General features: G+C 41.2%; 1 protein-coding gene across 3 annotated transcripts in view; it reads right to left on the reverse strand.

Annotated features, from left to right (window-relative positions):
• NAV2 (neuron navigator 2) overlaps positions 1-15,349 on the reverse strand; it is a 354,826-nt gene that overhangs the window by 190,578 nt on the left and 148,899 nt on the right. For all 3 annotated transcript variants that reach the window (XM_074955205.1, XM_074955203.1, XM_074955204.1), the window contains exon 4: positions 6,054-6,126. In XM_074955205.1, the coding sequence (XP_074811306.1) occupies positions 6,054-6,126 (73 nt within the window). The remainder of the gene's footprint in view (positions 1-6,053; positions 6,127-15,349) is intronic.

Genomic DNA, 15,349 nt, shown 5'->3' on the forward strand with positions numbered 1-15,349 from the left:
AAACAAGAAACAAAGAAAACCTCTTCTATATTTTGACAATATTTTCACATTGTCTATAATTTGCCTAAGCAAAATGTATCTTCTAAACAGGATACAACAAAAATTATACCCACAGACTTTGGACTCAATGCTGTTTCCCTGAAGTAAAAGAAAAACTTCCATTAACTGCATAGGGAGCAGGTTATGGCCCTTTAAGAATAAGCAAAGTATTTCAAACAGGCCTTTTAGAAGCACTTCTGGTTCTCTTATCTCGAAAGATGGACTGAGGTAATTCACCTGGCAGTTTGCCACTGGACTTTGTACACAGAGAGTACTTCAGCCTCACTTTGTTTTGCCAGTGAGTACAGTCTGAATTACTTCCTGTTCAAACTCCCCTTCTCTTTTGTGTGTCAGTTTAAACACACATACTGAGTTATGAGAGCACGAGCATGTAACCCAATCATTTTCATTTTGGCCGCACACAAAAAAGAAGGGCTCTTTATTTATATTTTAAGTCTTAAACAAATATTGCCAGATGTTCTGGTTTCAGGGAAAGGCAGGGTTTTAAAAAGAACCCTCCCAATCTGTTGATTGGACATTTCCATGCAGTGACGTTTCTGCTGCTGTTTGTTGCTCCTACTGCCTTGACTTCCAATTTTGAAAAGCTGCCCAAGCTACTCTCTTTCTTGACATAAAAGTATGCAAGACTCAGTGGCAAGGCAACAGGGAAATCCACAGAAAACAAGGAAGTAAATAGATAGGATAGGAATAATGTTAATTTCTGGGACAATTAGCAATGAAATGTCAGGACTCTACTGAGCAGTTAAGAGTTAAAAAGTTACTACATGTGGAATCTAGAAGTTTGAAGCCAAGAAAGAATGGAAGGAGAAAAAATACCGATTGAAGTTTTCTGCCCAATGCCCTAAAGTATCTAGCACTATGAGAATAAAATGAACAGATTTACAATGATCAGAATAGGCTAGCCACGTGGTTTAGCAAGAGCACTTTGTAGCACTACACAATGGACCAGAATTCAGGTGCACAGATTGGTTCTGAACTCTAGGGCTGACAGAGGGTGGGCCTCTTGCAGAGGCAACACATGCAGCTCCTTGGGATGGGAGAGTGATGCTCACGTCACTTTTAGGAAACTTTCTCTGGCCGACACCAAGAGTCTTTGAAGGCAGCTACATCCCTTCTCAGAGGGAGAGAAGGTGAGGCTGAGATAGGCTATTAAAGAAAACAAAAGGGGACCCTGCCAAAAAAAAGGGTCAATATAACTGCATATAATATAGGTCTGGAGACCAAACATTTCATGGGTGGACACTCTTCAGAGCCTATCCAGAAAGCCAGCTGCTACCACTTTCCTTTTAGTGGTGCTGTGTGTGTTCTAGAAAAGATTAATCCCACCCAGGGAATAACATTAGAAGGTAGCCAAGACTGATGTGACAACCCTATATGCAGAAAGTCCACTTGGATTAGGAGATTTAGCCATAGGGAAAGGAGGAAAATTGTTTAATTTACCAAGAAGAGGTGGGAAACAGCACTGACAGATTTCCAATAAATTCAAACCCACTCTGCAAAAATACAGACTCTGCTTAGAACTCTGTCAATCAAAGAGAAAGAAAAAATTGCTTGCAAGGTACAAGCTGCAGTTGAGCTGAAAGTAATTTAGCTACAGAAGCATGAATTTCAGTACAGATGGGAAAAAATATAGACATGGCCAAAATTAGATAGTGGTTGCTCTGAAGGCTAGTAAAATGCTTCCTTTTATCACTTTATGGCTTCACAATTTGCTCAGCTGTTCTCTATCCAGCTAATCTATTAATTCAAAGGTGGTGCAACTGCTATCTACAAAGAAAGTATTAGTTCCTACTGCACATACACAGCATCTGTAATCTGAAAAGCCTTGGCAATTAGAAACACTATTTGGAAAGTGGTGAGAATAAGTAGAGAGCTGGAATTCCAACAGGCCAGAAACTGGGTCTGCATCAGTCCAGGGAACAGCACGGGCATGCATACAAAGCTCAAACTGATGAGTAACAAGAGGGAAAATGGCAGTGGAAATAGGAGACAAGAGCTCCTCCACATCTCCACAGAAACTTCCCCTTGTTAAACATGTACTAGTAGCTGAGGTCTTAGTTTGTAAGCTCTTTGGTGCAGGGACTGTCTCTTTGTCCTATATTTGTACGTTCCTTCCACAACAGGGTCCTGGTCCATGGCTGGGGCTCCTAGGATAATAGAATTATTAAAAGTGTGCATACACTGGAGCCCACTTATTTAAGTGAAGCTTTACTTTACTGAGGAGTACAGATTACACTTCCAGTCATAGTGAACCTCCTCCTTATAGTAAAGGTATAGAAAAAAAAATGGATTCACTCTAGAGCATTCCAGAGGAGGCTTCAGTTTATATTTCCATTCTGAACTGATTATAAACTCCTACTTCCTCCTGGCTTTGCAAAGGGAGTAAATAAAATTATTTGCATTTGACGCACTGGATCTTAGCAACGCTTTACTGGCTTGTTTGGTTATGGCATTGTTTAACCGGGTTCAATGTTCTTATTTGTTTTTTATGAGATGCCTGCTTCCCATCACGGTTAACATGCCTCTCCCAGAGTAAGGTTTAAATTAAATGTTGCTTTCAAGCCCAAAAATTTCAATCTTCAATATGTTCTTTTTAGCAGTAGTAATATTTAGTCCCTTACATGGAACAGTAAGACAGGTAATTCATTCCACTACTATTGTGGTAGCAATTAGTGGCATCCCCATGGCTACCATCGAGTTTGCGCTATTATATCCATTGGAGACTGACTTGTGTCACTGTGAATGGTATATAAATACTAAATTAGTAGAAGCCATCAGAATGGGATACCCTGGGGCTCTGCTGAGAGTGGCTCGTGATCTGGTGGGAGAGTCTATGGACCTCTAAGGTTAGCTGAGTAAAGAATTTTACTCAAGACACTTTTCTCATCACCTCAGCTGGTTTGTCTGGGATTTTGCAACATATTGACAAAGTTACACAAGGTGAAATGTGCATGGGAATGTCTCTCTCTCATCTGGGTTGAAAAGGAAAGTTTATTGTACAGAAGCAGCCAGGTTCGCCTTTTCTGTTTTATCATCATATACTGACATGCAGGTCCCCTTTTAGAGGTTTTAGGCTGAATCCCACTCACTTCACTCAATTGAGTAGCCCCACTGATTAAAAGGGGACTATCTGGTGAAAATGGGAGACATGATTTGGCCCATTATCTTAAAGCTTCTCCTAGGAGGGGAAGAAGACTTCTGTTCCCTATGACTGAATCCAATTTAGGGCAGTCGGTAGGAAAGGATTGTTACACTGAGCCAACTGTTCTCATATCATCAGAATACTACTGCATGTATTAATGGTCTGCTGCCTTGCTTTCTGCGTATTATCATTATCAAGATGAATAAAATTATTATTTTTTTAAACACACAACATTTTAAAGTGGCAGTTAAATCCTCACGTATTACAATGAGGGAGAGCGTCACCTTGTTATCCCCAGACAATAAGTCCTGGGTGCAAATGAAATGAAGGTGACTGGAAGGGAGATAAGGGGCCTTTAAGATCTTTTCTGAATCTCAAAAGAGCATGTTTAGTTTGAAGCAGGAATTGCACTAGCTCTCTCCTCCCTACAATAGGGCATATTTTAATACGCTGTAGTGGCAAGGTGCATTTGGTGAACATTGCAAATGTTGCTGGCCACTTATGCTTAGCAACTGGGTGATGCTATATCTTTATTAAGTTACTTGAATATACTTTACAGTCAGAAAACCTATGTACACAACAGTTTTCCCATATATTTCATCACCTGTGGATTATCTGGGGTACATTTTAATAACATCGCCTATTTTCAATAGGGGATGGTTTGTTTCATTTAAGACTTGAAGGTACAGGGGTCACCTTCCAACCAGGTCAAAAAAGAGTCTTAAGCGCACAGCCAGAGCCTAGTAATATGTGAAGTGCTGTGAAAAGAAACTTCAGTGGAAAATCCTGAAACTGAGGCAAATGACATTAAATATGACTTTACACTTAGAGGAAGCAATTATTTCAGGTAATTACCACCCCACTGAAAATCCACTTTGGGGAGAAACAAATGTGGAACTAGTAGTTTGTGAGTACCAAACTCACCATAAAAATACTTCTATTTAAACCACGTTTATGTTAAGGATCTTCCTTCTGAACAACACTGGCTGTCCTCTTAGACCCTTAGACTGCAGTAAGGCATCTGCGTTTTGCAGATAATAATCTACTTCTTCTAAAGGGGAATTCTTTCTCACACACACTTAATTCAAAGTTCGTGTCTTATATTATGAATGTATGTAACAACACAGTATAACCCCAAAAGGGAGGAATGCTAATGTTCCAATTGTTTAGAAATTAAAAGAAATGCATCTTGTTTCTAAACTTTCTCACTCGGTTCTGTGGGTAGCAGGAAGCCAGGAATTTTGTAGTCACTGCTCGTCCATTGAGTACTGTACTTCAAGCATAAATATAATCAGTTAGTCTTCCACTAAGAGCATGAGACAGCTAGAAACCGAATAGAATTATCCTTTTGGCATGAAGAGTTGGGAATCCCCCAGCGCTATGTACACTAATGCTTACAGCCAGCCAGCAGATTTTGGTTGTTGGCAACCAGGCGGGCAAAGCCAAGGGAGAAAAGCTTTTCTGTTCCAGCTGAGAGGGCCTGCAGCTCTTCTCTTTAAGAACTGTCAATCACATGATCAGACAGGCTATCAAATTCACCTTGCTTTTTCAGCAGTCACATGAGCGGAGAGGGAGAAATCATAGCTTTCAGTACATAGGTAACTAAGTTATTCATACACATGCAAAAACTTTGCAAAGTAACCAGCTCTCCAAACTCAAGCTTGCAAGCAAACTTATTTGAGAAGTTAAACCAAGAAAGTCATCTCACCTGAACTTGCAAATCAGATTACTTGTTCTTGGAAATACTGAGGTAGGTGTAACCTAATACATTCAGAGTCTGACTCTGCTTACTCTGGTTGTTGGCACCTGCTTGCTTTTTCAAACATACTTAAGTGAAAGTAAAGGTGAAACCTGATGTACCAGACGCTGGCACTACAGTCTGTGCAGTGGGTGGTTATTAATATAATGTGGTTGGGGACGGATGGTCTCGACGGGTGGACTGATTAAGTGGGGGGGGGGCACTTATTTTTGTTTTGCTTTGTAACATTTGAATTTATTTCATTGTTACATGCGCTTACAGAGGCACATGTAAAAATGTACATACTAAAGAAAAATAAATAGTACAGCAAAACAGAAGTTTCTTTTTAAAAAATGTAACTAGACACTTTTCAATAGACATCCAACACAAAACAATAAAACATTTCGTTTCAGGACAGAACTACTAAAACATTTGTTTAAAAAAATTGGCCAAAGCATTTCTAGTTTCGTAAAATATCAAGTCATGAGGTGTTAACAGTCCACTTTTCACTTTAAAATTAAAACTTTAATGATTAATTGCATCATTGCTAAAGAATCAATGTGGTAAAAATATAGGTCCTGATCCTACATTCATTTACACACATGCATAACTTTATTTTTCAACCACAGCGGGACTACTGTACTTGTAAAATTATGCATGTGAGCAGATGTTTGCATGACAGGATTACAGATGTATTTTTCTGTAGTTATTTAATTCTGTACTTTTTTCACATACTGCTATTTCAGATATAGTTTGCTTTTCTCACAACCATAAATACACAGGATTTGGTTTTTCACTGTGTCATTTCTAGAACTCAGCTGCGAGGTTAGTTTCTTTGATGTATGTGTTTTGTTTTGTTTTAAAAGAAGTGAATGAATCTAATGCCCTTCCATTGTTTATTTTTAAAGTAAAAGAGTTAACAGCATTGAGTCCAGCATGTATTTTACTTACCTTTCCTACAGTGGCTGCGGAAAAGAGAGGAAAACACAACAGCACAAGTCCTATTCAATCTCCAGTGATCCTGGTTGTATTTTTTTTAAAAATTGGAGGAAAAAAACCTAAATTGAAAGTCCCTCATTAGAAGATAAATTTTGGAATGACAGATTGACTCACCCTCTGCTGATAGACCCTGTATGTTTATTCCCTTGGCAGCCAAGAAACTCAGACATGCATCTATGTTTTCAATCTAAACAAGAAAAAAGGAGACAAAGGAATACACGTTGTAGTAAATGTTTACCTTAATCTACAGTCACATTTTATTGCACACAAACTTTGTATCACAGAAAAAGCCCCTTTGTTCATTGCAGTGGAAAAGAGGTTCTTAATATTGGAACCATAACAACATGGAAACTCCAAAGTTATTAGACAATCAACACTGTGTTGGTCAGGGCTCCTCTTCAGTTTGTACTTGCATGGAGCAAGTTACTTAATACTCTACCCATGCAGGTCCAAGAAAGATGATCATTGCATCTCAGTAGAGGGCCAAATATAACATGCTAGGATTTTTGTCCTATGATAACAAACATGATACTGAAAATAAACATGGTGCCAAATTTGCCTGAGGAGAAGAGAGATTACCACTTGCTCTTAAGCAGACAGCTGGCAGAAATTTCCAGTCATGGAGGCAGTAAAATGTAAGAATGGTAACTAGAAACCTCAGTTGGAATCTAGAAAATGTTTACTCACAAAATTCCCTGGATTTTAGAAATTACATACTGAAACAGGCTGCAGTTACTCACAGTGGACCAAATTCTGCCTCTTCGGGGTTGCAATGAGCTGGTGCAATTTTGTTGAGTTGGAGGGGGCAGGATTTCAGTTGGCCTGACAGGATATGCACATCCAGCTCTCTAGGGATCCCCTGCAAATTGTTTGGGAGCCATGATTATGTGCTAGGGTTCCCAATTTTGGTTGGCCCTGTTTCTGGAGGTTTCATCACATGACATAATGTATAATTGAAGATTAACCTTTGATTCGTGGAGAGACTCGACAACCCTATTTTGCCTGTATTCACTACCCAACTGTGGAGTACTACAACTGCAAAAGTTACTTCACTAGACTGAAGTAGCCTCAGTGAAGCAGCCCCATATCCATCCCATGGCCTGAGGGAACAGGATTCATCCTCCCTTTCCTTCTATGGAAATCACCACCTTCCAGTCGTACTACTGAGGCAGGGCACCAGGGAGAAAGTGTGCATCAGAACATTTACAGAGTTGGTATATGGTGGGATTTTCAAAGGTGCTGAGTTGTCCTGACTTCGCTCTCATTACTCAAGGATGAAATTTACATTGACTACAGTGAGAACAGAGTTATGCCAATGACCAGTTCTTTTGAAAATCTCACTGTGTGGGTATGTCTGCACAGTGGCCAAGAAGCCACTCTTGGTCAATTTTCAGAAGGATCCCTTACCCCCCAGGAATGAGGATCAACAGAATCCTCCTCAGAGCCCTTGAGGAGCCCTCATTTTTTCACCTTTGTCTTTTTTTTTTTTTTTTGGAAAGTCCCAAGCTGCAATGACCCATCCTCTCTTCATGAGGTGAGGCCTGATGTGGTTTGCCTGGGAGCTGAAACATTGGTCTTTATGTTACTAAAGGAAGAGACACATACATATAATGTGCTCCCCTTCCTGGAAGCCCTGAGCAACATATCCTACCGATATGCAAAAGTCCAAGCTTGAGTAAGCAAATTCTAATCCATCAGGGCTCCTTGCAGACCTCTGTATGAACAACCAAAGTCGTCACTGGGCATTCCATGTGCAGATCCATTGTAGGATCAGACCCCAAATATGTTTCCAGATCATAAAAGCCCTCTATTACTATTATGGTTATTATTAGGAGTGCGGTAGCACAGGGGGGCCCAATTAAAGTGCTGCACAAACAGTAATAAGACAATCCCTGCCCTGGAAAGCTCATGACATCGGTTTACGATAAGATGCAAAAGGCAGATGAAATGGACAAATAGGGGTGGGAAGATAAATCCGTAGTAAAATGAGAATGTTTCCTGTCTAGCAATTAACAGGAATTACAGCAAAGATAAGTCATACAGAGGGATCTGTATAACCCTTTTACACACAGAAGACCTTGCAATAGAATACTGGGCTTTTTTCACATTTGGCATGGTGTCAGAAATCAGTAACAGAGATGGAACTGGACTCCTTCAATTTAGAGCCAGTACAAGAAATCAAGAAGCAATCAGTAGCCCAGTAAACAATAAAACAGTTAATAATACGTAACACATCTAGGCCTATCCATGTTCAAAGCAAATTGCAAACATTAATTAGTTAATCCTTACAATACCCCAAGGAAGTATTATTACCTCCACTTTACAGGTGAGCAAACTAAGACAGAGGCCTCTCTCTGCAGTATTAACTACCCTTACATGCCTGATACCACACACTTACCCCTTCTTGCTCTTTTAGGAGCTGTGCAGCCAATGGTGGATCAGAGAACAACATGGAGGTCCTGTTCTCTTGCATCTTCAGCTTCAGCCTTGAAAACTGCAGAAATGAAGTTCATAGATCCTAGGGACTCTGTGGGATTCCAAGACCTCACTCCCTCAATCTGACTTATAGCTCCTATCCTTTCAGGTAACAACGAAGACTACACTGTGAAGTTAGTGTGACAGAATTTCCAGTGTAGGGTTCCCCCAAATGTATTTTTTTTCCAATGACTTTTTTTTTTTAAAATGATTTCCCTTAATCAGGAGAGCCACATAATCAGGATTGTACAAGGCCCACAGAAGGCTTCACTAATTATCATCATTGCGATGTATGCCACAACTCTTACTAATCTTACTGTGTGTGTTAATGGAAAAATATATGCTCCATAACTCTCCAGCCTTAATGCCTGTAGTAGAGTGCAGTCCCAGAGCAGGCCCCGGTGCAGCACTGCATCAACCTGCCTCTTGGTCCCTCCTGGGTTTTCAATGACTCTCTTGGCCTCCAACCACAGTTCATTTGCTGAGGTGAGTTGACCCTTCAGCCTCAAAAGTCCACCCTTTCTGGGGTAATCAGAATCAAAAGGAAACGACCAATCTGCCATACCAGACCTGTGCCAGGCATGCAACAATCTTTGATCTCTCTTTTTCCAGCTCTAGAGCTCTGGTGAGTTCCTTCTTCCTCCCCTTAATAGCAGGGGTCATTGCATCTTTTGCCTCAGTGGTAGCATAGTGGAAAATACATGCATCCCTCTACCATGGGTTCCCAGCTCTGTCAACCCTAAATAATGGGACTCTCTCTCCTCCCCGCCCCCACTTGCCCTGGAGCCAAAAGATGCCCTGCTTCTTCTTTCCAGAGACTCATTCTATACTTGTTGACTGTCTTCTGGGCTCAAACATCTTCTCTTTTGAGACAAGGTTATCACAGCCCTCATTCCTGGGACTGTGCTTTACTATCATAGAATATCAGGGTTGGAAGGGACTTCAGGAGGTCATCTAGTCCAACCCCCTGCTCAAAGCAGGACCAATCCCCTACTATGGCAGGCTTCACCCAACCCCCAGCTTCTCCTTGAAACTGGATAGCCACTGCCCTCCTTTCTGGGACTGTGCTGCAATCCTCTTCTTCCGCTGAGACAGCCCTCCTTCTTCTGGCTAGGCTAGAGTCCTCACTGACCTCCCCAGCTCACCCTCACCAGGGTTCTGGTACTGCTCCAGGGCACCTCCTTCCAAGTCCCTCAAGACTCCAGGCTTTCCCTCCCCCCCCCCATCACTGAACTCCACAAAGTGTTTTTACCTGGTGAGCATTATACTCCCCTGACTAAAACATCTGGCCCCCATTCCCGATTTAACTGCTGATGCTCCCTTTGAACATTTATCTTATGGGCACATGCCCATAAGGGGTGAGCTGGCCAGGGCCCACTGGCACTACCTTAAAGAGGGCAGACCGCCTTGTTACCATTTTATTCTTGCTCCAGAGGCTGTAAAAAGAGCTTAACATGACATAAGCAAACTCCCAATCTTGTAAAAGGAATGAATGGGAAATGATCCATACAGATGTTGCCATTCTCAGTGCAATTGTAGTATGAAGAGAAAATGAGGTAAATAATAATTATATAGGATACAGATGAATGTGGTATATTACATGAACTGCACAATAAGATGGAACACAATAAGATGGATTAGAGTCAAGAAATAGTAAGAAACTAAATACTCTAAGACAGGGAAATAGCCGAGTTCAACAGAGAAGGAAGATGGAAAATAGAAAAGGCTAATTACAGAACTTTGAAGAAGCCAGCCTTTATGTCAGGAGACAAAATATGATAATAAGATTCTATACAGTTGGAAGGGAAGGAGTTGGAAAATACAACAGAGGCAAAGATATAGCAAGGATGCCTAACTGATATTATTTATATACTACCATTAGGTTTCTGGAGATTAAAAAATAAGAAGGGTACATGGCAGTATGATATGAATAATTAAGATGATTTTAGTATATCGAAATAGAGGTCGGTATAAAGGAAGGGAAAGATTTAAGGAATCAGAAGGAAAATGTAATACAGTATGGAGGGTAAAATGACAAAGTTATAGTTGGTAGGGACTTAAATTAGTTCCCATGTGAGGATTATTTGGTATAAAATGAGTTTGTGATCTCAGTTCGGGTCCAACGTAGATGTTTTTAGATTACATTGGCTCCTCTTTGCAATCTTGAGAGGTACCAGCTACTGAATAGGCCTCCAGATACTCTTACTCCTCGAGAAGGTGAGGAAGGAGGCCACCCTAGTAGGGCTGCATGAGGGAAGCTGGCTCTGCAACTGTCTGTATTTTTACATATTGTAAAAAATTGGAAGAAAGGGGACATATTTCAAATAATGTCTAAAATAGGAACAGTGTGATTCTTTGTGGAAGACACCCTGGGTGAAGGAGCCAAGGGGTGGTTTATCACACCATGCTATGAACTAGGCAAAGGTACCACCCTCCCCGCCCCAAAAAAGCATGAGGATTATTTAAATAGGAAAGTCTCTAGCAGCTGTGATAAAGTCAGGCCGGACGGCTGCAAGAGGGCAGTAATGTTTCTTCTCATCAGTCAGGTTTTCTTCATTGGTTCCCTCTGGAAGGCAGGGCATATGTGCCCACCTCTTACAAGAGTCACACTGGACCATCATGCCATTATTTATTTATTTATTTATTTATTTATTTTGCAAGTCACATAATTGCAGTATAAGCAGTAGTCCTCTTTGCTCTCTGAATCTTTCATTAAAAGAATTGCTATTTTTCTTCTAAATGTAGTTAGAGCCTCTTGTGTGGTTTCTACAGTACTGATGTCTTTATACTGTAAATATGTTTCTTTAGGATTAGTGGTCCACAGTTGTGCCCATCACTTTGTGGAAGGCAGATATGTTAGCCCTAGAATGTTAAAGGCCCTTTTTCCTACAAACTGAGAAGGGGTTACCTCAGGTTAATTAGAGACACCTGAATCCAATTAAGGGCTGCCTGAGACCTTTTAAAACCCCTCCTCCAGTGAGAGAGAGAGAAAAAGAGAGGGAGAGCCACCAACCCACCAGCTGTTACCAGGCTAGTGGCAACAGGGAAGTAGCTTCTCCAGGCGGAGAGGCTATGTTCCTTCCCATAGGGGAAGCAGACAAGCCCGTGTGCTGGCTAGGGGAAGGACTGACATCACAGGACAATCAACAGGATAACACCCCATCCCAGCGACAAGGCAGGGAAAGGTATCACCCTTTGTTTGGGTCTATGGGACTATTTCCCTTTTTGAGTGGGGAAGGAGCACCCTTTAGGCTTACCCTCAGGCCTACCCTGAAGACACAACCAAGGGAACATCAAAGGGGGAAGCCAAACCCTTCCTGAGTGGGACTGATTACCCCAGGCCCACCATTGCCAGAGGGGAGAAACGCTAAGGCTGGTGAGAGAAAAGAGGTGCCTTGCCACACCGTATAAACATTTCATGAATTTTGGCTATAAAAAGTATTAAAGACAAGACTCTGAACAATCTCTATGGTCCTAATATTAACACACTGTAAAAACTAATTCTTAAATGTTTATGTATCACATTTTTCCCCAATAAAATAGTTTGGGTTCACAATATTTGATGTAGCATCAAAACATTGTAATAATTACAAAAGTACTGGATAGTAAGGAACATTTGTTCTGTATCTGAGGCTATGTCTACACTAAAGAGCTTACAGCGGCACAGCTGTACCGATGCAGCTGCGCTGCTGTAAGATCTCTTGTGTATCCACCCAATGCCAACGGGAGAGAACTCTCCTGTCAACATAATTAATCCACCCCCAATGAGCAGTGGTAGCTATGTTGGGCAGGAGAAGCTCTGCCGTTGACATAGCGCTGCACACACTAATGCTTATGCCGGTCTAATTTATTTCATCCTGGGGGGTGGAATATTCACACCCCTGAGTGACATAAATTTTGCGAACATAAGTAGTAGTGTAGACACAGCCATAGGGACAGAGCCAATCTCTTTTGTGGCAATTGTCATGGCATTTTTCTAGGAATGCTAATGTAGCTAGGACTATGAACTCCATGCAAATGATCTATGCAAAACAGTTGTTGCTTCATGCAGCCATCTAGTTTTACTCCTACAGTAATGGAGATGCAAAGGATTCTGAAGTGGCATGGTAACAAGATCACATAGATGTAAATATCTAGGGTGGAACTAAAGTTCCTGAGTAGATCACAACTGACCACCAACACGTACACTGATAGAAATCTAATGACACTGCATTGCACCGACTCTCAGCATAGCATGTGTCGCTGTCCCCTTAAAATTATACTGTTTCAATGACTGCTTGTTGTTGAACTCGGAGGGACCTTTCTGGGCCAAGCCCATATATTGTTTAAGCCCTTTAAAGCAGACATAAGGTTGTTGATTTGCCAAAAGGGAGTGTGTATTTTCTTTTTCACTGTGAGCCATGACTGGCTTTTGGCAGGCAGCTCTGATTTCTCATTTGCTCTGCCTTCTGCCACAGGCAACATCTAACACAGCAGAGGAAAAGGAGAAATTGGAGGTTTCTGAAGCTGGGTAGGCATAGAGGGGAGGGATGGGTGATAAATGAGAGTACAGTCATCCACTGTGATGATCAACATGTGATTTGAATTACTTGCTATTTGAAAAGAACAGCTACAGTCAGATCAAATGTCCAAAAAAAGAAAAGTGACCCCCACCACCACCACCACCCTCGCTCCCCAAAGGAGCCATAAGTGTTGCTCTTTAGAACACTATACACAAATCCTTTTTTATGAGGAGATGTAGCATATTAAGTGTCCGTGGCATGGTCAGCTGTACAATACCAATTCCACAACACGCAGGACACTTATTTGTTCTGACATTTCCTGAAGCTAAACACAAATTAGAGGACAGTTGATTCTAACCCTGAAAGGTCCTGCCCCTATACAGGAAGTCTCGATTCTAAAACTCCACTGGCAACAGGCAGTGTAATAAAGAAACTCCACAGTCATCAGATAACACAGCGTCATAAAGAGTTATAAATATGAACTTGGGAAAATGTAGGAGCTCAGGCAAACTACACAGGTTTGGAGGGTGGGTAGGATGGAGAGCTGGGTTGGCAGTTCTACTTCCCTATATTTAATTAAGGTTTCTCTTTATAAAAACTGATTAATCCTTGTTGCTTAGTTGTTCCGATTGCTGCACATGGTAATTTAGTTAACATGTGAACTCCTTTCTGCATGAAGTTCATTTACTTTAATTGCTCTGGTGATCATCTTTTCCCAAATTCAAACTAAGCTTCTTCTGTCACTTGAGAGGGAAAATAAATATTGTTTGTCATGAATTCCCCTTTCTTCTAAATTAAGTGAGGAGAGAAATCTCTTTTTATCCACAATGATGTAAAAGCCAGAGATTCTGTTCAGAATAACTTTGGAGAATAACCTTAATAATCCTTAACCACACATTCTGCTATTTGCACTGCAAAGCAGCTGGAAAGCCGGTTTAACCAGCTACCTGAGTACTTCCTATACCTAAGGGACTCTCTGGGTGGTGTAGGGGGCATGACTGCAAGAGAACGGGTAGAGGTTGGAGAATCTTGCGTCCTAGTGATCAGTAGCTACCAGAATGGACCCATGGGGCAGTGGACAGCCATGAGCAACTTAGATCAGCCATCCAGCTGCTTTAGGCACTGGACAGGTGCCAAGGTCGGGGGGGGGAGGGGTATGCAGAACTGACACAAAGTATCTTTGCACCAAATACCACTCTGACATGACCCAGGATATGGCCTGTGGCCTTTTATGTTTGGCACTACCCTAATTTGCATTTAAATACAATTTGTATTGTAAATATTTTCCCCTTTACAATGGGAGCTAATTCATGTATCACTCATTTTTGGGTCAGACTCATAGAATTTCTTTTTCAGGGTCCTTATCCTCTGTACCATTTATCCTTCTAGTCTGAGGAGTCAATTCTAAATTGAAATCTTAATTTGTGAAGCCTGCTCTCCCAAAGAGGAACAAGCTGTGCATTTGAGGGGCTACAATCAGTCTCTCCTCCACAAGGTGGTAATAAATATTACTATACAGCAGGAGAGTGGGTTTGTGTGTGGGGGGAGGGGTAGAAAACCTGGATTTGTGCTGGAAATGGCCCAACTTGATTATCATACACATTGTAAGGAGAGTGATCACTTTAGATAAGCTATTACCAGCAGGAGAGTGGGGTGGGGGGAGGTATTTTTTCATGCTTTGTGTGTATAAAAAGATCTTCTACACTTTCCACAGTATGCATCCGATGAAGTGAGCTGTAGCTCACGAAAGCTTATGCTCAAATAAATTGGTTCGTCTCTAAGGTGCCACAAGTACTCCTTTTCTTTTTACTATACAAACTATAGCTCTTTTCATCCACTGATCTTACAGTGCTTTACAAATGTAGGCAAGCATTATCCTTCCTTTCCCCCTTCCTTCCACCTCCTGCTTTTTACAGATACAGTAACTTGAGGCATGGAGAACTTCCTTGAATTTCTGTATAAGGGACAGGAATAATAAGGTTTTCCGATTCCCATTTGTGCTCATACCCACTACTACTTTCCCAGATATACGGCCCAGGACTATTCTTGTATGCTGAAAGGTACTTTAGAATAGCTCTGCACTTCTAACAAGTATGAACATAAACAGCCACAGATGATTTTGTGCTTGTAACTTAATGGCAATCTCAATTTCTACTCTTGTCTGTGTTAGAAAAAGAAAGCTGCCTGCTCGGTATAGGCAGAACAAGGCAAATGGTACGAAAAATACCCCAGTAAACATGTAAATAAAGACCCATCTCTGGGCACAGATATATGTTGAACATGGACTACATTTGACAGAAGCTTAGACATGGAAACTCAGTCCACAGCCAGAGCATACACACAGCTTTGCCCAGTAAAAAACAACACAGTAAGTTGTAAATTGTGCTGCCCTTGTGATATGCTGAGATACAGCACTTTTTCCCTAAACAAACG

This window comes from Natator depressus, chromosome 6 (assembly GCF_965152275.1).
Source record: "Natator depressus isolate rNatDep1 chromosome 6, rNatDep2.hap1, whole genome shotgun sequence".
Taxonomy (NCBI): Eukaryota; Metazoa; Chordata; order Testudines; family Cheloniidae; genus Natator; species Natator depressus.